At 44.7% G+C, this 21226-nt stretch overlaps 1 protein-coding gene across 1 annotated transcript; it reads right to left on the reverse strand.

The window, feature by feature from the left end:
• Positions 1–1409: 1409 nt before the first annotated feature.
• Positions 1410–20077, reverse strand: blmh (bleomycin hydrolase). The gene is made up of 12 exons (XM_068707044.1): positions 19960–20077; positions 17705–17902; positions 16937–17046; positions 15452–15593; positions 15223–15311; positions 15027–15119; positions 7964–8119; positions 7721–7879; positions 7555–7622; positions 6226–6343; positions 5808–5874; positions 1410–1731 (listed from the first exon to the last, which is right to left on the reverse strand). Exons 1-12 carry the CDS (start codon positions 19967–19969, stop codon positions 1583–1585), a joined length of 1359 nt encoding a protein of 452 aa, XP_068563145.1. The 5' UTR covers positions 19970–20077; the 3' UTR covers positions 1410–1582.
• Between the last annotated feature and the right edge of the window lie 1149 nt (positions 20078–21226).

The raw sequence follows: 21226 nt of genomic DNA on the forward strand, positions 1-21226 counted from the left end.
TCTTTTATCAAACATTTAAAAAACATTTGTTTACGGAAATCATTTGACTGTGCATTTTTTTTTATGGCAACTGATTACTCTGTGATAACTACAAAGTATCTCCTATTTCCTCTTGAACATATTACGAAACCCAGGATTTGCCAGCTAAGATTTACAGTGCACTCTCCTCTAAATCAAACACAGATAAAAAAAAAAAGAAAAGAAAATACCATTCCTCTGAGGGAGGACTTCTAGGAAATACATTGAAGGGAATGCTATCAATTAACCCTTAAATCTCAGAACACCATCTGTCCAGCTTCTGTAGAGAGTACATCTTTTCTAAACTGCTTCACTATAATTCCCCAAATATCTGGCTTTGTCTTTGAATCCACTGAGAAGAGAGGCTGCGACCGTTATATGTCAGGTGTGGGAAAACTGGGAGAAAGTAGAAGAGGATATATAAAAAAAATTAAAAAAAACACGAGACAAGCTGCAGATGAACTGGAATACCAGAAGAAGTTGAGAAACTAAGATGAAAAATTGCAGGTTGATGGGAGTACGTAGGAGTTATTACGGTAGGCTGTATCGCATGTTTTTAGGATTACTCTAATGCCAATTAGTCTACGGCACACAGTGCAATCTGACAGGAAAGAAAAAAAATTGCAATAAAATAAGGCCTCTTCACCTCTAGATTTTGCTGAATTGACACTAAAAGCTATCCTATCCAAGCCCTCCCTTCTACATCAAGCCAGTGATGCTGATTGCTCTCAACAACAACGCTGCAGAAGGTGAACAGTAAGAACTTAGCTGACAGACCAACTGCTGGGAGGTCAGAGGTCGTCCGTACCTTGACAGGAGTGTTTTAAAGCAGGAAGAGTTGGAACGCCGCTGAGAAGTGATTACAGGAGGCTGGGCAGGAAGTGCTTGGAAAACGAAGCTGTTCTCTGCAGAAAATGGAGCGAGTATTGTTGAAGTATGACCCTTTCCTGCTGTAGACGGTAGATACAGGCAGAATATATGGAAAAAATAATACATAATATACATGCACACCTATGCTACTGTGATGGTTTAAATGGTGTTTGTAGGGAGAGGATGTTATGGTAAGATAGTGTGTTATAGGAAATTCTGCAAGTGTTATTCCAAGCACAGTAAATCACTGCTGTTTTGCACGTGTCCAAGAGGGGAAAGATAAAAATATGTTCCAAACTAAGCAGAGTTTCCTGTCTTTTACAGTACTAGCGAGTATATAACTATTCAATATTCTGCTCGTTTGTGACGCTGCTGTTCATGATGCAATAAACCCACCTTTTGAAATGCTGAGGCCCAGATTCAGAGCCGTATACCATCGCAAAAAAAAGAAAGAAATGTTGTGGCAGTGTAAACCTCCACTGTCTGGAAGAAACAAAAAGGCAGACAAAAGACACAGGCAGTCCAGTAAAAAAGAAAACAAAATCTTTATTATTTTGTCTAGAAGATCAGGTTGTTTTGGAAGGAGGTGTGGGTGAGGAAGGGGCAGGGGGAGTATTGGAGAGGTAAAAGCAGCCGATGAATAGGGCGGAGTCAAATAGACCAGAGGTTGGGGCTAAAACCTGGATTTCTGTAGTTATGCCAGGGCTCCCATGGGGTCCCAGGCAGGAAGCACAACGGGATCCTGTTGCATCACTTCCAGGACATCAGCTGAGAGGTACTTCTTGTCTACCACCACCTCGTACACGTATTCAGAGAACCAATCGTCCGTCATGATCAGGTAACCTACAGAGAAAGACAGGGAAGACAGCCAACCGGTCAGTATGGATTCTTTTTTTCACCTAAAACGATGGCAGTCAAGCGGAGAACTGGGATTAAAGAAAGAAGAACTCAAAACTTGGATATCCATCCTAATCAGGTCAAGTTGTTCGGTTCATCAGACGATTGGAAAGTGACAAAAAGAAAACATACTCTTCAGAAACAGAAAGGTTTCTCAAACATCCAGTAAGTCTGTACTTTCAACATTCTTCATGTAACACATTTTGTGAGCGGATCTATGATTGCAATTCTACCTTTCACAGTTTATGTCTATGGGGTAAATGCTTTGTGGGCCAGCTAGACAAACTGACTGGCAGCACCATGTCCAGCTCTCTAAAGACATCAATGGACAGTAGCCTGATGATGGGAAAACCTGTTAGCTCTCTCTCTCTCTCTCTCTCTCTCTCTCTCTCTCTCTCTCTCTCTCTCTCTCTCTCTCTCTCTCTCTCTCTCTCTCTCTCTCTCTCTCATATATATAAAGCGTCCTCATCTCAGATGCTGTTTTTGTTTTTCCTCCACAGGTGAGAGCGGTCCAGCCTTTAAACTTTCTTTGCTAAAATATCAGGATTTGAGGGAAAAAGGCCGAAGTCGATCCGTCAGAGAGCCTTAATCACGACACATTCTTTCAGAGAGAAACACATCATGTCACTAATTAAGCCGATTATTACTGTTACTCCGCTTTCACTGAAAGGGAAGGAGTAGAGAGCAGAATGGTCGAACACACTTTGTCTCTGCACACACGTTTTAATTGCTTTTAAATGCTCTTTATCACCGAACTCTATTGTTTCAACGGGCAGGAGGGTGGAGGACGCTTCCCCACCCTGCAGCTTGCATTCGACACTTCTGCTATCACCTCTGCACGCCCACCCTGATAAAACCAAACAATGCCCGTCTCTGTCTCCCTCAGCATGTGTGTGTGTGTGTGTGTGTGTGTGTGTGTGTGTGTGTGTGTGTGTGTGTGTGTGTGTGTGTGTGTGTGTGTGTGTGTGTGCGCAGTCAAAAAAGGTCAACGTGGCAAAATCTGTATGGTTATGAAAGCCTTGCGCTGACAGAAGGCATGTTGGGATAACCTAAACCCTCTTTATTCAGAGGAGGATGTAGCCCCATGCTGAAATGATTAATTTAAATGAAAAGATGCCTGCATGTCTGTCTTCTACTTAGATAAGAAAAGACTTAGAATTTAGTGGAACCGCAGCAGCTCAGATTTGGTCCTGGACTGACACACATACGGGAAGCAACCAGAGCTTGGAGTGAATTAAGATAACTTGAAGTTATTTTGTCCTCCTCTTCCCCTCCTCGCGTGTTCAGAGTTGAGCAAACGAGAGCATCCCTCCTACTGTGGAGTTGACTTATCAAAGACGTCAGGGCGACCGCAGGAACGTGCCACAGTCCAAAACAATGTATCGGGGGATGGCGTGTCCGTTGTGTACGTGTGTCCTTCCAAGTACGCAGATCTTAGATGGCACGTTGCCTGGTTCTCACTGTGGTATCCCCGTGTGTTGATGTGAGCTTCCTGGAACCCGCGTGTTGGGTGGCATGGTGCTGTGTGTGTGTGTGTGTGTGTGTGTGTGTGTGTGTGTGTGTGTGTGTGTGTGTGTGTGTGTGTGTGTGTGTGTGTGTGTGTGTGTGTGTGAATGTTGGGTGTCCTTATTTGTTTTTAGGGATAGGCTGACGGTCCCGTCTCAGAACAGATGGATGTACTGTAAGCTAGAAGAATGTGGAGCAGCCATCTTGCTTTCCAACTTGAGCAGCAATCCACATCCCGTGACGATCACCGGCCAACATGAACCGCGGTTTTCGGAAGAACTCCGTCAAAATTTGGGAAGTGAACCATGATTTGGACATATCAAAAAGAGGCTGGCGGGGTCGATGATTAGAGCACAAGATGCAGCTGTGAAATAATTTTGACACTTGCCAGCAGAGAGGAACGTGTGGCGTTTCAACAGGAAATAAGAACCGATGGGGGAGTTGTGGTCGGACCACAGAAAAGGCATTTTTCAAGTCGTAGATAATGAAATGGGTCCTTCAAAGGAGGAGAGGGGACGGATATGCAACTGTGGTTTGGTTGCAAAATAATGGCAATGGATTAGAAGCATACTGTAAAGCTAATGAAGCTTCTCCTCCCAAGAATCTGTCGTGTCCGCTACAAAGGAAACCCTTCCGTCCACATTAACGTCATCTTCTTGCGTTTACTCAACAATAGAATCATGTTCGTTTCTCTCTCTCTCTACGCGTCAAACTCGATCACAGCTCAAGCGAAACTCGTGACGAATGTTGAGGTGTTCCCGTCAAAGTGAGAATAAAAACCTCGGAGCGCGCAGCCAAGCATTCGTCTGAAGCGGTGTAAAAGTACGAGCTGTGGAAAACGGAGGAAACAGAAATTTAAACCTCTCGTGAGAAACTCTTTTGGGGTCAGGAAGAATATGAAAAGGCCAGAAGGGAGATGTTAAGCCTTTAAAAACCTTATAAGCACACTCCACTCTCCCTCTTCTCTGCGGCTATTACGACTCTTCTTCCAATTTCTCCTTTGTCATCTTTCCAAAACCCTCTCTTCATCTGCTTGACTTTTGTTTTTCCTAATTTCAAACGGATTCGACCTGCACTACGCCGCAATTTCTCTTCCAGCTCTCTCCTTTCTCCTGCATGCTTTCCTCTTCCTTTCTCCACTTGTGCCGGTTTTTCCCCCCGAAGATTTTGCCAAACAAACAAAGCCCCCGGATTCCCCCTCGTGAACTCCACGTCTCGAACTCTTGTTCTCAAGCACTTTATTAATTTGGCTTTTGGACGAGCCGGGGGGCCCCGGCCCTCCATATTTGCCGGTGTTTATGGAATAAGATATGCATGAAAAACATTTGATTTGACCGAGGGGTTTTCCCAACAGTCACTACGGTTTGCGGGTTCAAGCAAATATTGTGAGGAGTATGTGTGTGTGTGTGTGTGTGTGTGTGTCTCTCTCTGTGTGTGTGTCTATGCTGCACTGTATGTGTGTGTTGCCAGACGATGCATGACTGACCTGAAATACTCTCCTATAATTTGCAGTGGAATGTGGAGCCCAGAGATGGAGAAGAGGGGCAGAGGGTCAGAGGAAGATGAGGAAGAAGAGATGAAAGGACAGACGGTAAAGTCTGGGGCAGTGATGTGGACGACCTGCTGTGCTGTGGTGCAAACCCGCCTTACTTACTTAATGACAACACTTTTTACCCCCCGATGCATCAGAATGACTCACTGGTAAGTTTGTCAAATTCATTTTAAATTTGTGGTTTTCAAAAACCAAAACAACTCAGTTAGCTGACCACTAAAAAAAGAAAAGAAATCTGGTTCAAAAGTTCCCAGTGAAAAAAAAAAAAAAGTTATTTTGCAACAAGTCTTCTGTCAGTGTTGTATCAAAGCATATCAGACATTTCACAACATAATCAATTCATTGGAGCTACAATAGTTCATCAAGCCACCATAAGTCCATAAAACCTAATATTTCTGCAAAGATATTTTGAGGAATTTCACTGTACTACTTTCTGACCTCGCGGATTAGCTCATTCTGAAACTACGTTTATGCAACTTGACCCAGAAGCATTGAGCTCGTAGAACACAATAAGGGCCGCTGTGTGTGTGTGTGTGTGTGTGTGTGTGTGTGTGTGTGTGTGTGTGTGTGTGTGTGTGCGTGTGTGTGTGTGTGTGTGTGTGTGTATGAAACAGGACGCAGCCAATTACAAGTTCATAAAGCAGCAGCACTGGGGAACCTCTCAGTCTAATCCCGTTCTTAATTCAATAGACACAAACAGGAAGATGATGATCTATCACGAGACGCCGCGGTGTGAGAAAGATGTGAAAGAGAGATGGGGAGGCAGGAGGACGTGGGAGCATGAATAGGATCCCGGGAGCAGATCCAGGTACAGGCAACTGTTTCAGAAGTCACTGCTACGAACAGGTTGAAATGTACTTATGTGGCAATTCGTTACAGGTTAAATCTAAAGAAAAGAAACTCATCCTAAAAAGGACTGAAAGTAAGAGTTGTGTAATAATGCGTCATGCGTCTCTCAGCTTACCTTTGTTCCCACGGTCGTCGCCCCAGGAGTTTTCTACCCTCCACTTCTCAAAGCCTTCTTTCCCATCCTGAGAGAGAGAGAGAGAGAGAGAGAGAGAGAGAGAGAGAGAGAGAGAGAGAGAGAGAGAGAGAGAGAGAGCGAGAGAGAGAGAGAGAGAGAGAGAGGACGATGAGTAGATAAGAGTGAGAAGCTGGAGCATAGAAAGTGTCCTAACAGCTGGGGTTACTTACACGGGGGGATATTGACATCACTATGAAAAATTGCAGCCGATTAAAGCAGCGTAAACACGCAGCGAGGCTTTGATGCAATAAACTCTGGATGTGTGTATTCCTGTCGCTCTGCTTGAATACGCGCCGTGTGTTTGCATGAGTTTCCCCGAGCAGCCGCCCGCCTGTGCTGCGCGTTTGCGTGAGCGTACCTTGTCCGTGACAGCGGTGAGGATCATAGCGTGGGTCATGAGGGAGTCTCCGAATATCAGCCGCTCCGTTTTAGAGAGGTTCTTCACCGACACTCCGAACACGAGCTCGTGGTTGAACCTGTGCGCACAAACACACATATACGCACAAATCACATTTCAGTAGCTCCTCTGATGAAAAGAACTCTAGCCTTTGATTTCACCCACACACTGATCACTTCAAGAGAAAAGGGCAATGTTTTGATAGCTTCATGGGTTTCCGTTAACCTCATTCCAATTACAAGAACAGATCTGTGTGAAAGATGAGCTTCAGCAGAGACGGCAGCAGACATTCGGCACCCCGCCGGTTAGCTTCAGCGGGCAGATTTAACCCTGGCGCCAGCAACTCAGAAACAGATGCCGCCGCACCTGAAAGGGCAACGATCAGCAACTCTTCCCCTGCGGAGAGACTCGCACCTCGTGAGGCTGGACCGGGTCTGCTACCGCCACGTGAACCCTGCAGTCGTGGCACAGAGACTGGGATTCAACAGTGACCGACATCAGTGGGCCAATTCACTGCTGGAATTGATTCTAAGACTTTACATTTAGATGGGTGTTGGTGTCCAGCTGTCTCAAGCGTTTCAGAGTTGAAAAGGTTCAGTGTAGTGACAGTGGTGCAAAACACTGAATATTGTGTGTGTGTGTGTGTGTGTGTGTGTGTATGTGTGTGTGTGTGTGTGTGTGTGATGTTGTTGCAACACACCTCTCCTGAAGGGCTTTGAATCATAACATCCAAAATTGTACTGCATTCCCAGCCCGACAAACAAATGATGGAACTAAAGCCACGTTAGTCACGCTAAATGCCTTGCTTCTAATATCTGGGACAAAGGAGCAGAAGACTTGATTCTAATATCTCTGCAAACTTGAGTGCAGATGTGTCTGCAACGACGTATTGCATGACTGAATGAATACAACCCACAACTGGCTAAACCCCCGTCTAGACACCAATGGGCTGTAAGGCATCTTGAAACACCATCGAGTGTATAGAAGAAGTGAAACACACCTAATTCAAACTCAAAAACAAGCGGGGATGGATGCCGAAAATCGGCACAAAGTCGTCGTATAATACGCTTAATACAATCTTGCCAAAAACAAACTCAAAGGGATGAATCATGACGCATGCAGCCATAACGGGGCCACCAACACTTTATGCAGTTTGCTGCAGCAGAATGCGAGTTTAGCCATGGACAGACACAGAGGTGCACACATACTGTATACACTCACTCACGGACGCACCAATCGCATGATCCTCCCGCCGGAGATGATCACAGTCACACGAATCATTATACTCACACGTTCATGTCATTAATGCCCAGCTTGCCGTGGAAATGTTTCCCGACGTCACAACCGAACCACACCGCCTGAGGGAGACAAAGAGCAGCACGTTTGAGACGTTCACCCGTACCGACGCCCTCAGACGGACCGCGTCCACATTTATGTCCCGTTTGTCCCGACCCACCTCTCCCTCCTTGATGGAATCAGCCGCAGCCTTTTTAAGCAGCTGGATGGCCTGGTTGTTGTACAGCGTGGTGCGGCCACCGACCATGTTACCGAGGAACTCCACGCTGTAGAGCTTCCCATACGGGTTCTGGGGTCGGGGGTCGTTCACCAGGCAGACCTGAGGATAGGAGGTGAACACGTGGGGGTCAGAAACCGGAAATACTAACATGGCCTTTTCTGAGGTGTTTTACGGGTCGCTTACTTTGTCCTGAATGTTGTATAGAGGTTTGACGTGCTCCTTGTAGAACTCCTGTGGGGTGAGGGGTCCCATGCGATGGAAGTTCTTGTCCTTGTCCCTGTACTCCCAGCAGATGGTCTCAGGAGGGCTGCCTAGACAAACGCTGGCCACTCGGAACACCTGCACAAGCACACACGCTGAGCATCAAACTCTTGCCATTGGAGATGTTTTGTACATTTAAATTTCCAGCTCATATTCTTAATGTGAGGTCATCTAACCCCTCAAACCCACGTCTGTCCTTGCATACACTCATCCATCAGTGCCTGGGCCTCTCTCTCAACTTTCCCTACGTTTTCCCCTCCATCTTTTTTCAGATCCCCCTACTTCCCCATTTGCACCATTCACACCATACCCCTCCCTCCCTCCCACCCTCCCACCTTGTGCGTCTTCCTGCGGTGCTGGAGTTCAGTCCGAGTTCCTGTGGGCTAAATCGGGTTGTTTGGACTGGACCGTCTGTCAATCTTCTAACCTCCGATATAGTTATCTCAGGAATTTCCCCCTTTTTTTTGTTGCTTTACCACGTCTCCTGTCCTCTGCTCTCCCCTCCCGGGACCCGGCAGATGCTTTTCCTATCACGTACGATTAAAAAAAAAAAAAGCAGCTGAGAAATTAGGATGCGACGCAGTCCATTGTTGCGTGGTAGATAAGATGTTCTACAGGGAGTATTGTTCCACTGAATGCTGATAAATCCCACTCTCACTGCAAAGACTGAGGGTGTCACAAAGGACACATTTCCCATAGACTTTAACACTATTTTTATTGACTTCTACTACTGATTTCCAGACAAATCAAACTTCTGTCTAGCTGAATATGGAGCCGACGGGGGGATTATTTTTGGCTCGGCGTGAAGAAATAGCAGCAATGGCAGCAGTTTCCCGTGCTTAGTCAACACATATTAAACACCCCTACATAAAGATGACATTCCTGCACCGGGTTAGTAGACACTGAGCCCACTGAGTCCACCATCCTCACCCCAAACATACTCGCACTGAGACAAACACACAGAAATGCATAAATTCAGGCCTCGACTTACACAAACAAACAATCCCCCTCGTCATCACAGAGACGCGTAAAGTCAGAAGTACAGAAAAATACACACATGCACAGAGTCAACAAAGGCATCTGTTCAACGCCCTAATTCAACTACTTTGTTTAGACTGCCCTGCGGGAAGGACGGCATGCCGAGGTGTCCATCCTCTTGTCTGGTCTGTGTTTGCCCAGATGCCCTCGGTACCTCGACGAGACGTCTCCGTTACCCCTTGACCCCCCCCGCCCTTTTCTTTTGATTCCTCCTTATTTGTCTTTTTCTTCCAAGAACAACTCTCCCTGGTAACTTACAACCTTTCCACTCACTTTACAATCCGTCTTTCAGACGCCCTGAGACGTACTGTGAGCGTCCCTCTAAATGCCAGCTCATCCGGCCCTGTGCAAGGCGAATGATGGAGGTGTGAGGGAAAGGCCTCACTCAGTAACATATAAACAGCCACAGCGACAGTCGAGCAGCATCAATATTGAAACACCTGCGGCCTCAATGACGGACATGTTTGAGTGACTGAGGAGAGAAAAAGGTGAGAGGGAGGCTGACAAGACAGTCAAACAATAAAAAGGATGAATAGGGAAAGTGTCTCACCGTAGCACAGCTATGTGGTTACAGTATATTTGATCCCAATGTAATACCTCTCACATATCAAATGAATTACATGACGTTCATTTGTTTTGCAATAACTATAACTACCTTTAAATAACTTTTAATTCACACAATAACTTCCACAAAGCACTGGCAGTGTTAAAAAAGAAGACTGATCAAACTTTCAATCAGTAAATGTATCACGGCTGCATTTTCAACAAAGATTTTACAAATGATTTGAGCCCAAGGCCTCAGGATCGACTTCAACTTCTTCATTACGTCAACCGCGTTACTCATAACCGCGACTGCAGCTTCAAAAGATTCATATAACGTAACGTTCAAACAGCTTCCAGGGAGCAGCTGCTATGAGGGGTTTGTTAACAGGCAGCTTTCTCTTCAACTCATCGGTCTCCAGCAGAGGCTCCGCCTCCGCTCACTTTCAATTGTGTGACATGTCGAGTTTGCGTGTCTCGCTGTAAACAATAAGCCGACTGACTGCACACCATCGGGGCTAACCGCGGCTAACGTTTGATAGCATCTGTGCTCCAGTGTCGGCCCGCATGTTGATTTGTTTTACGCGACCCAAACAAACGAATCACCTGGAGTCAAGAGTGAGCCCAAAAACATTCAGGGAGCAGGACAAACCAACACACCAGGAGGTAGAGAGGTACCCTTGAGCAAGGCAGTCCAGGTTACCAGAGCTCAGCCTTCCCTCCCTCCTGGACTAGATGTGTAATAAAGATTTAATACCGGAGTTAAATGCTAAATAATGTCTCCCTTGATCAGTCTCAATGAAGAGGATTAAATGGCACCTTGTATTTCATACCTTTAGCATATAAATGTGATTTACAAATTCAATTAGAGCAATGCATGTTTAATGAAACACATTTTAATAAAATCATTTTAACACTCTCAATCAGTTCAAGCCAAATTAAAAGGAACAACATTTGCCTCACTGCTGCTCTGAGGTAAATTTATAACTTTTGTCTAGAAGCTGGACTTGTGAGTGTAAGCAAATGACACCATGCAAACAGTTTGGATAAAAATGAGCGAAGGTTTTGATTAAACCTCCATGTTTTGTAAACATCCAACACATGTGGTCAGTGTTAAATTCTAACAATGGCGCAGAGAAAATGCAAGAAATGCGAGCGGACCACTCCGGGCTCACGGTCGCAGCCCCCCCCCCCCCCCCCCTTTAACAATGACAAATCTGCGGGAACCCACCCACATCGAACAACAAATCAACTGAGTCAATCGCCAGCAGCGCTGACTCTCTGAGCAGCAGGCAGGGAAAGTTCCTCCTCTGTGATTTGATGGCCGTCTCATAAATTAGACTTGTCTCAAGAATCACTCTCATTCAGAGCCAAGACCGGAGTCACACATGGTGTTTCTGATTCCATGACGCAATGGAGCACGGAAGGGCTACAGTTGTGGCGTGAGGGATACCATCTGTGTGTGTGTGTGTGTGTGTGTGTGTGTGTGTGTGTGTGTGTGTGTGTGTGTGTGTGTGTGTGTACTGGTAACTGTACGTGCATGTACAGTGAATGTCCCTTAATTTGAGTGTGTGTGTGTGTGTGTGTGTGTGTGTGTGTGTGTGTGTGTGTGTGTTGCCTACGTGTTTCTGTAAGTGAGAGTAGAGCAGCGAGGATACACAGCAGATACAGCATGAAAGAGTGACTTTGAAACTTAAACTAATCCTCTGTGCCTCAATAATGCAGCGTGTGAACACCGTCTCCCTAACAGCCTCTGTAAAGACAAACGGGGCATGACATCACTTCCTGGTTCTTAGTATCGGTGCATCTTAAAATGTTGCTACTGCAGAGGTTTTCCCGGATAAATGTGACGCAAAAACAGTAAGACGCTTGACTCGGGATCCAGTTAAATCAAGCGCACCCTGGGTACAGTAAGTGGAAGCAGAGACGTGGACCCCGGGTTGCCTGTCAGGGGAGTGTGTGTGTGTGTGTGGGGGGGGCGTGACGAAGACCAGCGCACAATCAGAGCCACCACGTGGGGAAGGGTGGACAGCATCACCTCCACACACACCAAAGTAGGACTGACACGCCACTCGTGATGGGAAAGAAACGCACGTAGATACAAATCCAGGTGAACGCGTAGAGGAGACCAGGAGAAGAAAAGCCACCATGACACACAGGTCCACAAACACGTGGACATGAACCTGTGAAATTATTGCCATTGTTAGTTTGTCAACCTGATAGATACACAAACAGCTCAGCAATAAATACCGAAATGCCAACAAATGCATCACCCGACACCACCGGTGATTGTCTGCGTCGCCTGATAAGATGTCACTCGCCTCAAGTTTATTACATCCTCCCTAATTTACACAGCTAATATGTAAGCAGCAGTGCTCTTGACGCTGGAAGCAAATCAAACACCAAACGAGAACCATTTGTCACGGCAGCTTACAGTCGGTGTCAATAAAGAATTATGTCATTCCAAAACAATTCTCATTTATTTTCATTAAAGTGTTTCCATTAGTAAGTCAGGTTCATTTGAAGGCATGATTTTAAAAGTTCTGCTGGTGCAGTGACGATGTCAAATTCATATTTGCACATCGAGTATACGGGAGGATCGTGCTGTCGGTCCGTGAGTGAGCATGCTTCTGTGTGTGTGCATCTCTGCGTCTGTCCACGGCTAACCTTGCATTCCGCTGCAGCAAACTGCATAATATTTCCGTTGCCCAGTTATGGCTGCGTGTTTGAGGACCTCTCGTGGTTGCGGTGACTCACACTTTCTCAAAAACACCTTTTACTGACACGCACGCACGCACGCACGCACGCACGCGCACACACACACACACACACACACACACACACACACACACACACACACACACACACACACACACACACACACACACACACACACACACACATGAGCAGACAGCTTGGTGAGTTTACTTTTGTTTTTGGCAAGATTGCATGAATTATGACGACTTCGAGCTGATTGCATGTATCACAGTTTGTTTTTAGGTTTGTAGTTAAGTGTGACTTATGATGCTTTTCTGCCCATTGGTTGCTCACATCACTGGTTGTTAGTCACACTGTTGAATCTCAAAATAGCTTATTTTGTCTGACAAAAAACAAAAAAAGTCAAAGATATTACATTTACATGAAAATCTTCAAGTTTAAGAACCTGTCACCAGGACAATTTAACGCAATACATTTTTTTTTCCTCTTCATTAACTAATCAATTGAGAGACTAATCATTTAAACACAATATATCACAGTACTACAACATGTCTAGTTGTCTGAAGTGACATTTGCTTAATTTAGTGCAACTGTGATGCTTCCTGCAGATGAATGCTGACACCTGTGTGCACACATCAAGTGAATCGTCCACTTACATACCCGATATACTGGACATAACTTACATGTTGGTCGCAATATCTTTTTAGAAAATAAAATAATACAGAAAAGCTGACGACATATTGTGCATATTTAATTACTTACTACCGGGGTCATAACAGGAACAAAAACGGACAAATGGTGAATAAATAAATAAATGGGATTTGATTTCTGAGTGTTCATCTCTAGAATGATGCTGGTCAAACGTACTCGAGACAATACCCGTGAGCAGCCCGGCTCCCTTTACGTCAGCCGTTCCTCTGTCATGACCGTATGCTCCATCACCACCGGCCGTGACGGAGCGGCGTTTCGCAAAACAAACCACTTCCAGGTGGACAAACAAACACACTGAAAACCCTCCGCGCCCCTCCAGCCCTGCCGTGCAGTGGGAGCAGTCTTTACTGTTGCACAACATATGTCCGTGTGTGTGTGTGTGTGTGTGTGTGTGTGTGTGTGTGTGTGTGTGTGTGTGTGTGTGTGTGTGTGTGTGGTCATCCACAGAGGCGCTGTGAGATACAGGCGACTGTTTAAACAAGCAACCAGCCAGCAGCACAATGCAACCAAACAGCTGACATAACCAGAGCCCTGTTCCATGTGCAATCGGCTCAATGGGAGGCTGATTGACTGACTGGCCGCTCACACATTGACCCACACACACACACACACACACACACACACACACACACAGTAAACAAACCCTCTTATGCATACACACCTACACAGTGTAACGCGTCACAAGCCACAAAAACACACTATAGACACATGACCGCATTTCACACGCACACTATCTGGCGTAACGTTTGTCACGGTGTGAAACAGTTTGTTTACATGATAGACTGTTCCATAATCAAGATCGCTATCTTCAGCTTTGTGACTTCGAAGGCAGTGTGCAGGTGTTTGTTGTTGCTTTCACACACTCTCTGTAGTGCAGAAATGACACGCATACATTCACATCTGTATGTGTGTGTACACACATTAAAAAGGGTATAATAAATACTACTACACTAAAGTCACAGGCGGGTATTTTGCAGGTTCTGGTATGAGAAAAACTTGGAAGCAAAGACAGTAAATGGACCTGCAGTAAATGTTTGGTTCTATATCAAGTATATATAAGAATACGGTCTCCCCCTCCTCTCAATCCTTGATTGTTGAAGCTTCTTAATCACAAAGAAAACTGCTTGTATCCCTCGTATTTGGATCCTATCAGATGTCAATATTGAATAAAGCATCACTACATAACTATTTGATGCATCTCTTGAAATAAAGAGACAGTTTTCACACAAACCTCGAACCCAAACACTGATTACATCATATACACATTATATTAGAGGCCAAAGCCCAACGCCCACGCTCCCTGAACTGTTCCTGTGAAGTGTGTGAGGCCTCAGGGCTGACATCAACACACCTGGTTTATTCATCAAGCATTTCTGTTAATATTGATTCTTGAAGCTTCAGATACGTCCCTGAGGGTTCAGCGCTAGAGGTTTGGGACATTGGGATCGGGCTGCAGACTGATTTTTAGGAATCCCTTCCAACTGGCTCCATGTTGCTGCAGTCAGTTATTTAACAGCGCCCTCTTCTGGTAAAAATGGAACGATGTACAATCTATTGCAACGCAATCCAGCAGCTCTGCCGTAAACTCTCTGTCTACCATATATCAAACGTGTGTGAAAACAATTATATTTGTCTTACTGAGGTCACAGTTAAAGGGGACCTTGTACTGGACTACATTATACTGAGAGCAGAATGTTAAACATTATAAAAACGTCTGTACCTTGTCCTAACCAGAGTCAATCAGTACTTTCTTATCTTGTGAATGAAGCTGTAAACGGTAGTAGCAGACACAGGGTCTGGGTTTCTGGGCCCTGATAGTTCCTGAACATTTGGAAAGAAACATCGGAACTTTTTTTTTTGTCACCTGAAACTATTCTGGAGGAACTAAATTTAGTTCCGAGTTCCTCCAGTCAAACACAGATTCTGTTCCTCCGACGCCCCTATATAATATCTACTCTATGTGCTCTTTGAGTCTCACCTCCTCTATCATGGTGTCCATAGCGTCAGACAGCTCCGCTTTAGTCGCATCACTGGCCACCATGTTCCTCAGTCTTAGGCAGTATTCTCTCAGCTGTGACACACGGTGAGACAAAACCATCAGCACTGCCTCAGCAATTACGTGACTCACCGGTTGTATTGGTTTGAACAAAAAAGGACAAGATGTGTAAACACACCTTATGATTAAGGATGTCATTCATTCTGCGTGAGGCCTCCGAGCTGTGCGACTCTGGAAAGCATTTCTTTGGAATCACGCCATACTTTTCTGAATACAGGGCGGCACAAAACAAGATTTACATATTTAGAGAACAGATCATCACCTCATGACTTATTGCGCAAATCACACAGTCTAGTCAATAATTCAACGTGAACGTCTCGTGATTATGCGCCGTGGTGAGAACTGACCAATGAGGTTGACCAGCATGTCCCACTGTCCTCCGTCATTGGTCGGATTGGAGAGGAGGAACTGGACCAGGCGTCCGTCCACCAGCTCCTTCCGCTGCGCCGTCTCCACACAGGCCTGGAGGAAGTAGTAGCAACGCTCCACCTGCAGAACGAAGAGCAAAGACAGCCGGGACGGTGAGGGGCTGCACAGCCTAATGACGTCACGGCACTACATGTTACAAAGAAGTGTGTAGACTTGAGCTACACTTAAGTCACAAAACGTTGTGTTTCTACCAGCAGATCAATAGAAAACAAATAAGACCGTGTCAGACAGGCTGGCGCTACGTAAAAGAACATTACTCCCTAGAGACGCACCGACTGATGGTTCAGATTTCACTTTTACACAGAGAGACAGACAGACAGACAGACAGACACGAGAGTAAAGACACTTTTACACAGACAGACAGACAGACAGACAGACAGACAGACACACACACACACACGAGAGTAAAGAAGACATAGAGCTCACACTTCGTCACAGCTGCAAGTCCAAAATAGGCTGTTGAGGCACAGCCGTAACACATTTGGGACGACTAACTTAACCAGACAGTTTTTATGTTGTAACTCATTTCCACGCATTCTGCTCAGAGTAATCACAATGAACGGCTCGTCTGCTGTGGGGGGGGGGCGGGGTTCACAGCAGTATAAAATAGATATTAGAGCTCTGTTTAACTTCCTAACACCAAGCAGCTTATAACACATAATTAAAATACTAATGCCAAGATTTCTTTTAATCAAAGCAAGTATTTAAATACAATATAATCATGTATTTCCTATTTATTTGAAGTGTGTTTTAATGCAAATATCCACAATATACGATAGTGACAGAGTAAAGAGATAACATTTAGAAATGCTGACTGTTTACACTGACTTCAGGACAGTTGAAACTAGAGTCTGGAGTCTTGCTGTCAATTATAGATCTCGGAGAGAAAATCAGAGTCGGCACAAATCGGAATCGGCAGGTCAGACTTATTTTGGCAGACTTGAAACATATACTTGCTACAGTTAAGCGAACACATCTGATACGCTACTGGCTGATAGGGGAGCAGGATATTCTTCAGGCTACATATTTAAGAAAGATGTATTATTGAAGGTGGAACAACCAACTGTGTAAATATCTGGGAGAAAGAGACACACGGCCATCAAGACAAAGAGACAGAGAGCGATACAAACAAGCCCTGAAAGAGCACCGACCACAACACACAAAAGAGGGGTTTATCTGGACAATGACTGTGTAGTAGTAGAATGCTGCATATCAACACTGAACCAATGCACATGTCCGCGCACACACACACACACACGGTGTCCTGACTGTACACACACACACACACACACACGGTGTCCTGACTGTACACACACACACACACACACACACACACACACACACACACACACACAAAAAAGATTAAAGAGCTGCTCAATAAACCTGCTGGTTCAACATCTTACCTTGTCCCAGAAAAAAAGATAGGACTGACTAAACTCAAACTCCTCTATGTTAAATTTCTTCATGAAGGGAAGTCGCATGACGTTGAGGCACGAGAAGATCCAACATCTCCCTAAAAATGAAAAGGGAAGACAGAGAAAGACAGAAACACGTGGCTGAGTATCATGCGTTTGTACAGGTAGCAGCAATGCTAATGGTTGACCTATCTAAAGAAAAGTTCACGTCTCAGTGCTGTAGCTTTATTTCATACATGTTGAACTGAATGAAATACGATGGCTGTCTGAGAGGATGAATTCAGTTACAAAAACCTATGATCGGCTTTTTTGGGGGATTTTTTTTGTCGAGACAATGAGTCCACGAAGCAAAACAAGATTCCAGCCAGAAAACAGCAGACTTCAAACGTGTCATGTGTCGTCAGCGCTAGATTTTAGCGTGAGCTTCAGACAACAATGCAAACTGGAAAATTTGTGCTTTTACTGAGAAATTGATAATCCAGCTCGCAACTTGCAAATCAAATTCAGGGGAACCTCCAGCGTCATGACAAATACAGAAAACTCTGTTTAAAAACTGTACAATGTATCAGAAGCTAGAGCGTGCAGATCCATCGTTTGTTTGTGATGGATAAGACATTGGAAGGGCAGAGGCGACTTCTGATCCATTTCAGAAATACATTCACTTACCAATATGTGCTAAACAGCAGTTGTTTGTGCCATCTATTGTTGAAGCGAGGACTAAAATTCACAAACTAGAATATCGACATTCTGTCCTACCTGAGTTTTTCTGGTTGGTGACGGGCTTGCCCTCTGTGGGGATAGAGTGCTGGAAGATGTGCACGGTATCCTGGACAGTCTGCCGGTGCAGACAAACCTCCAGCGGGTCGATGCAGGTGGACACATTCTGGGCCAACAGGTAGCGCGGCTCGGCCCGCAGCCGCTTGAGGAAGGTGGACACCTTCTCCTGACTCAAACCTGACGGAGGAGGGAGGAAGGGGTGGAGAGGGATGGATGGATGAGAAGAGCAGAATGAATGATGAGCAGAAATAAAAACTTGCACCAGGAAGACTTTCACAGCCAGACAGCTGACTGTAACTACGAGGAGGTATTTCCTACTGTCCCAATTCCCCTAGACTCATCTGTGCACTTTAGGCAAACCCTTGCTTCCTTCTTAACATCTGATTTATGAGCACTCACATACTCGGATGTCACGATAATGCCTGGAAAATTACCAGATCGATAGCCATAAACTAACAGCACATCATTTATTGACTAAGACAACTTACTGGCGCATGACTTTCCCGCCCCACCATCCATATAGAGAATAGTCTATTAGGTGTATTGAGCACGATAATGATTACGGCTCTGATAAAGAATGAAGGACAGACTTGGCACAAGACAATGACAAACAGGGAGGTAATGAATGCTTTCTAGCAGCGCTATAAGTGGGAGATAAGGGCTGGTATCGCTCATCTGTGAGAGGAACACACTGGAAAGCTTGTCTAGTGCTGCTGGACGGCGGAAGAATGTCACACGGCGACAGAAACAAACTGCCAGTGATGTGCGGTTCGTAATTCCGTCAAATAAAAGTGCAGAGCAATTAAACATCGAGAGGCACATTGCCCAGTCATGCATGCCGCCTAGAGTTTGACCTCTCTCTCTCTCTCTCTCTCTGTCTCTCTCTCTCTCTCTCTCTCTCTGCTGCATTCTGTTGTTCTCCATCCAGACACAAATGGACCGGCCGCCGCATGTTAGGACGGTGTCAGACTTCATTAACCGTCATAGCCCGTATCATCAGAAAATAAGCACAACCGGGGCCTTAAGGCAGGGAATATTTCGAGAGCAGGCCTGCATGGGGTCCTGTGTCGACATGACACTGTTGTTCTTGTGGCGCAACAGTTGAATTTGTTGACACTGATGAGTATAGATGGATAACGAAGGGGAAACAGTGAGACCAGGATCAGTAACAAGAGTGCTAGCCAACAGCATTTTGCACAAACAACATATGAAAGGTGTGTGTGTGTGTGTGTGTGTGTGTGTGTGTGTGTGTGTGTGTGTGTGTGTGTGTGTGTGTGTTGAAGAAAAGAATAGAGCCTAAGGGCGAGTTAGTTAGTTGTTCTGGCTGTTATTCAACATTTGGAGGCATGAATGCTGAGGACATATATAGAATATATATAGAATATATGAATGCTGAGGACACACATATATATATATATATATATATATATATCTCACAGTGGACATTCTATGGAGAGGGGCCAAGCACAGGTATATGATACATGTGCAGCTGGCATGAAGCCTAAAAGTTGAGGCTCGGTAGACATCAGCTGACAAAAATCAATCACTGAAGTCATTTTTAATTCACACTTAGAGGACAATTAAATAGCTCTACGGAAGAGAACAAATAGTTCACAGATGTCTTTTAAATAACCACCTGATCTTTGCCTGCCAATAAAAGTGAAACCTGAGGTTAGTGTGAGAGGTCGAAACAATCCAAACTCAAATGCCTTGGCTTAACTTACAGCTTTAATAATAAGTATGACATTTAACAAGAGTAGGTTGATGCAGGTGAAACTCCTCCTAGAATGTATAAAGAATCTTTCCTCACTAAAATAAATCGTGAACGCTACCACTTTATACTTTATTTTTTTGACAGCTTCTGGTATTTCTAGTTCCATTCTTGCATGGCTAGCTACACGAGCTAACATTTCCGGCTGCTTTAAGCTGACACCAGCTCTTAAAAACTAGCGAGTAAAGGCGCGTTAACTTGTCGGTGTCTCTAGTCTGGATGTCGGTGCCTTGCTGGCACCGTTATAGGCATGAAACTGACAAAACCTAGCGCGAGTAAAACAACGGCAAAGTCATGCTAGCAAGGCTGGGGCATGCTAACGCATCGAATGCTAACTTTAGCCTGTTAGCTTCCTCAGCTGTCATCCTCTAAACGTTAGCTGTCAGACACGGACCGAGCTCCGGCTGCCGGCGGCGCAAAACCCATCAGGACTGAAACGGGAGAAAGTAGCACCCCGACCTACCAGTTTCCATGATTCCGTGGAGCTTGAGGAGCGTTGTCTGTTTTGCTGGAAAGTCACCGGCTCTTTGTTTATCTCACTCACCGACAGTCAGTCAGTGTGATTACAGGGTGCGCTCGTTTGTGCACACGCGGCCGGTGTGTCTCTGACGTGGCGGCGTGCTGGGCGGAGTTTGCGGGTTCCCGAACAAGGCGCATGCGCCACAAAACAAAACAAAAAGCCAAATTAAGAGCTGTATAAAATGGTATTGGAATCATTCGGAATTTCACAAAAACATGCAACAAAGTAATAGGCAACACATTCCACAATAGAAAAGAAAGCAAATATTTGATTTTTGATTCATTCATAAAGTGATGCAAATGAGTCATTTTTGGTTTTACAAATTGTATTTTATTTATTAAGAATAATGACTTAAATTAAGCTAATGATACACAATCATCAAATCAATGCTGTCCATCATAAAACACTACTTTCCAGCTCTTGTATATCAGTTGTACTTTATGTTATTATCAAGAGGGCACAGCTGTTCTTACTTTCTCTGTTACGCTAATGGAAATATGGTTATTCCCACATGTCACGTGAGTGGTAGGGCACGCAGCACCATTAAACGAGCGCGCCCAAAGTCAAACGTGACATAATAATTGCGTATTAAATGTCCGGTTATTGTTTACAAAATAAAATAACACTCCATACCATTTACATTGGAAGCACATGAGGGGTGATCTCTTAATGTCATGTAAGAACACGAGGAACGATTACAACATGCAGAACGTGTAGAAAAACAGGTCCTATAATGTGTTTTTGTTTCTCTTTTATTTTGAAGGTTAACTTTCTGCTGAAAACCAGTTTTTCTGTTTTGTTGCTGGGATTGTACATGGTGTAGAAAGTCAGAGCATTTATATGTTTTAACAGTGATAAACCTCCTTGAACCCTGAAACCTTTCTCTGATTGCTCAATTAAAAGGAAGTCTTAAGTGCTGCAGCTATAGGCGAGTAAGTGCTTCAGATTCAGCATACAGCTGCTGTTGTATTTTAAACCAGTACCCAATACACACAAAGCAAAAGCTCATAGAAGAGTTACATGAATTTATGGAAAACAAGATAATAGTGAGAGCCATACGTTTCAGGGTGGCCATGCACCACCAATCCATCTGATAATTATCTTATAAAAGTGCATTTACAAAAGAAATGAGTTAGTTTTGTTATTGCTCAGTTTTTCTCTTTCTATATTGCTGCGCCATGTGGCCCCTTTCCTGATGGAAATGTTATAT

This window comes from Cebidichthys violaceus, unplaced genomic scaffold (assembly GCF_023349555.1).
Source record: "Cebidichthys violaceus isolate CVI_PGR_0920_01 unplaced genomic scaffold, fCebVio1.0.p SCAF_1, whole genome shotgun sequence".
Lineage (NCBI taxonomy): Eukaryota > Metazoa > Chordata > Actinopteri > Perciformes > Stichaeidae > Cebidichthys > Cebidichthys violaceus.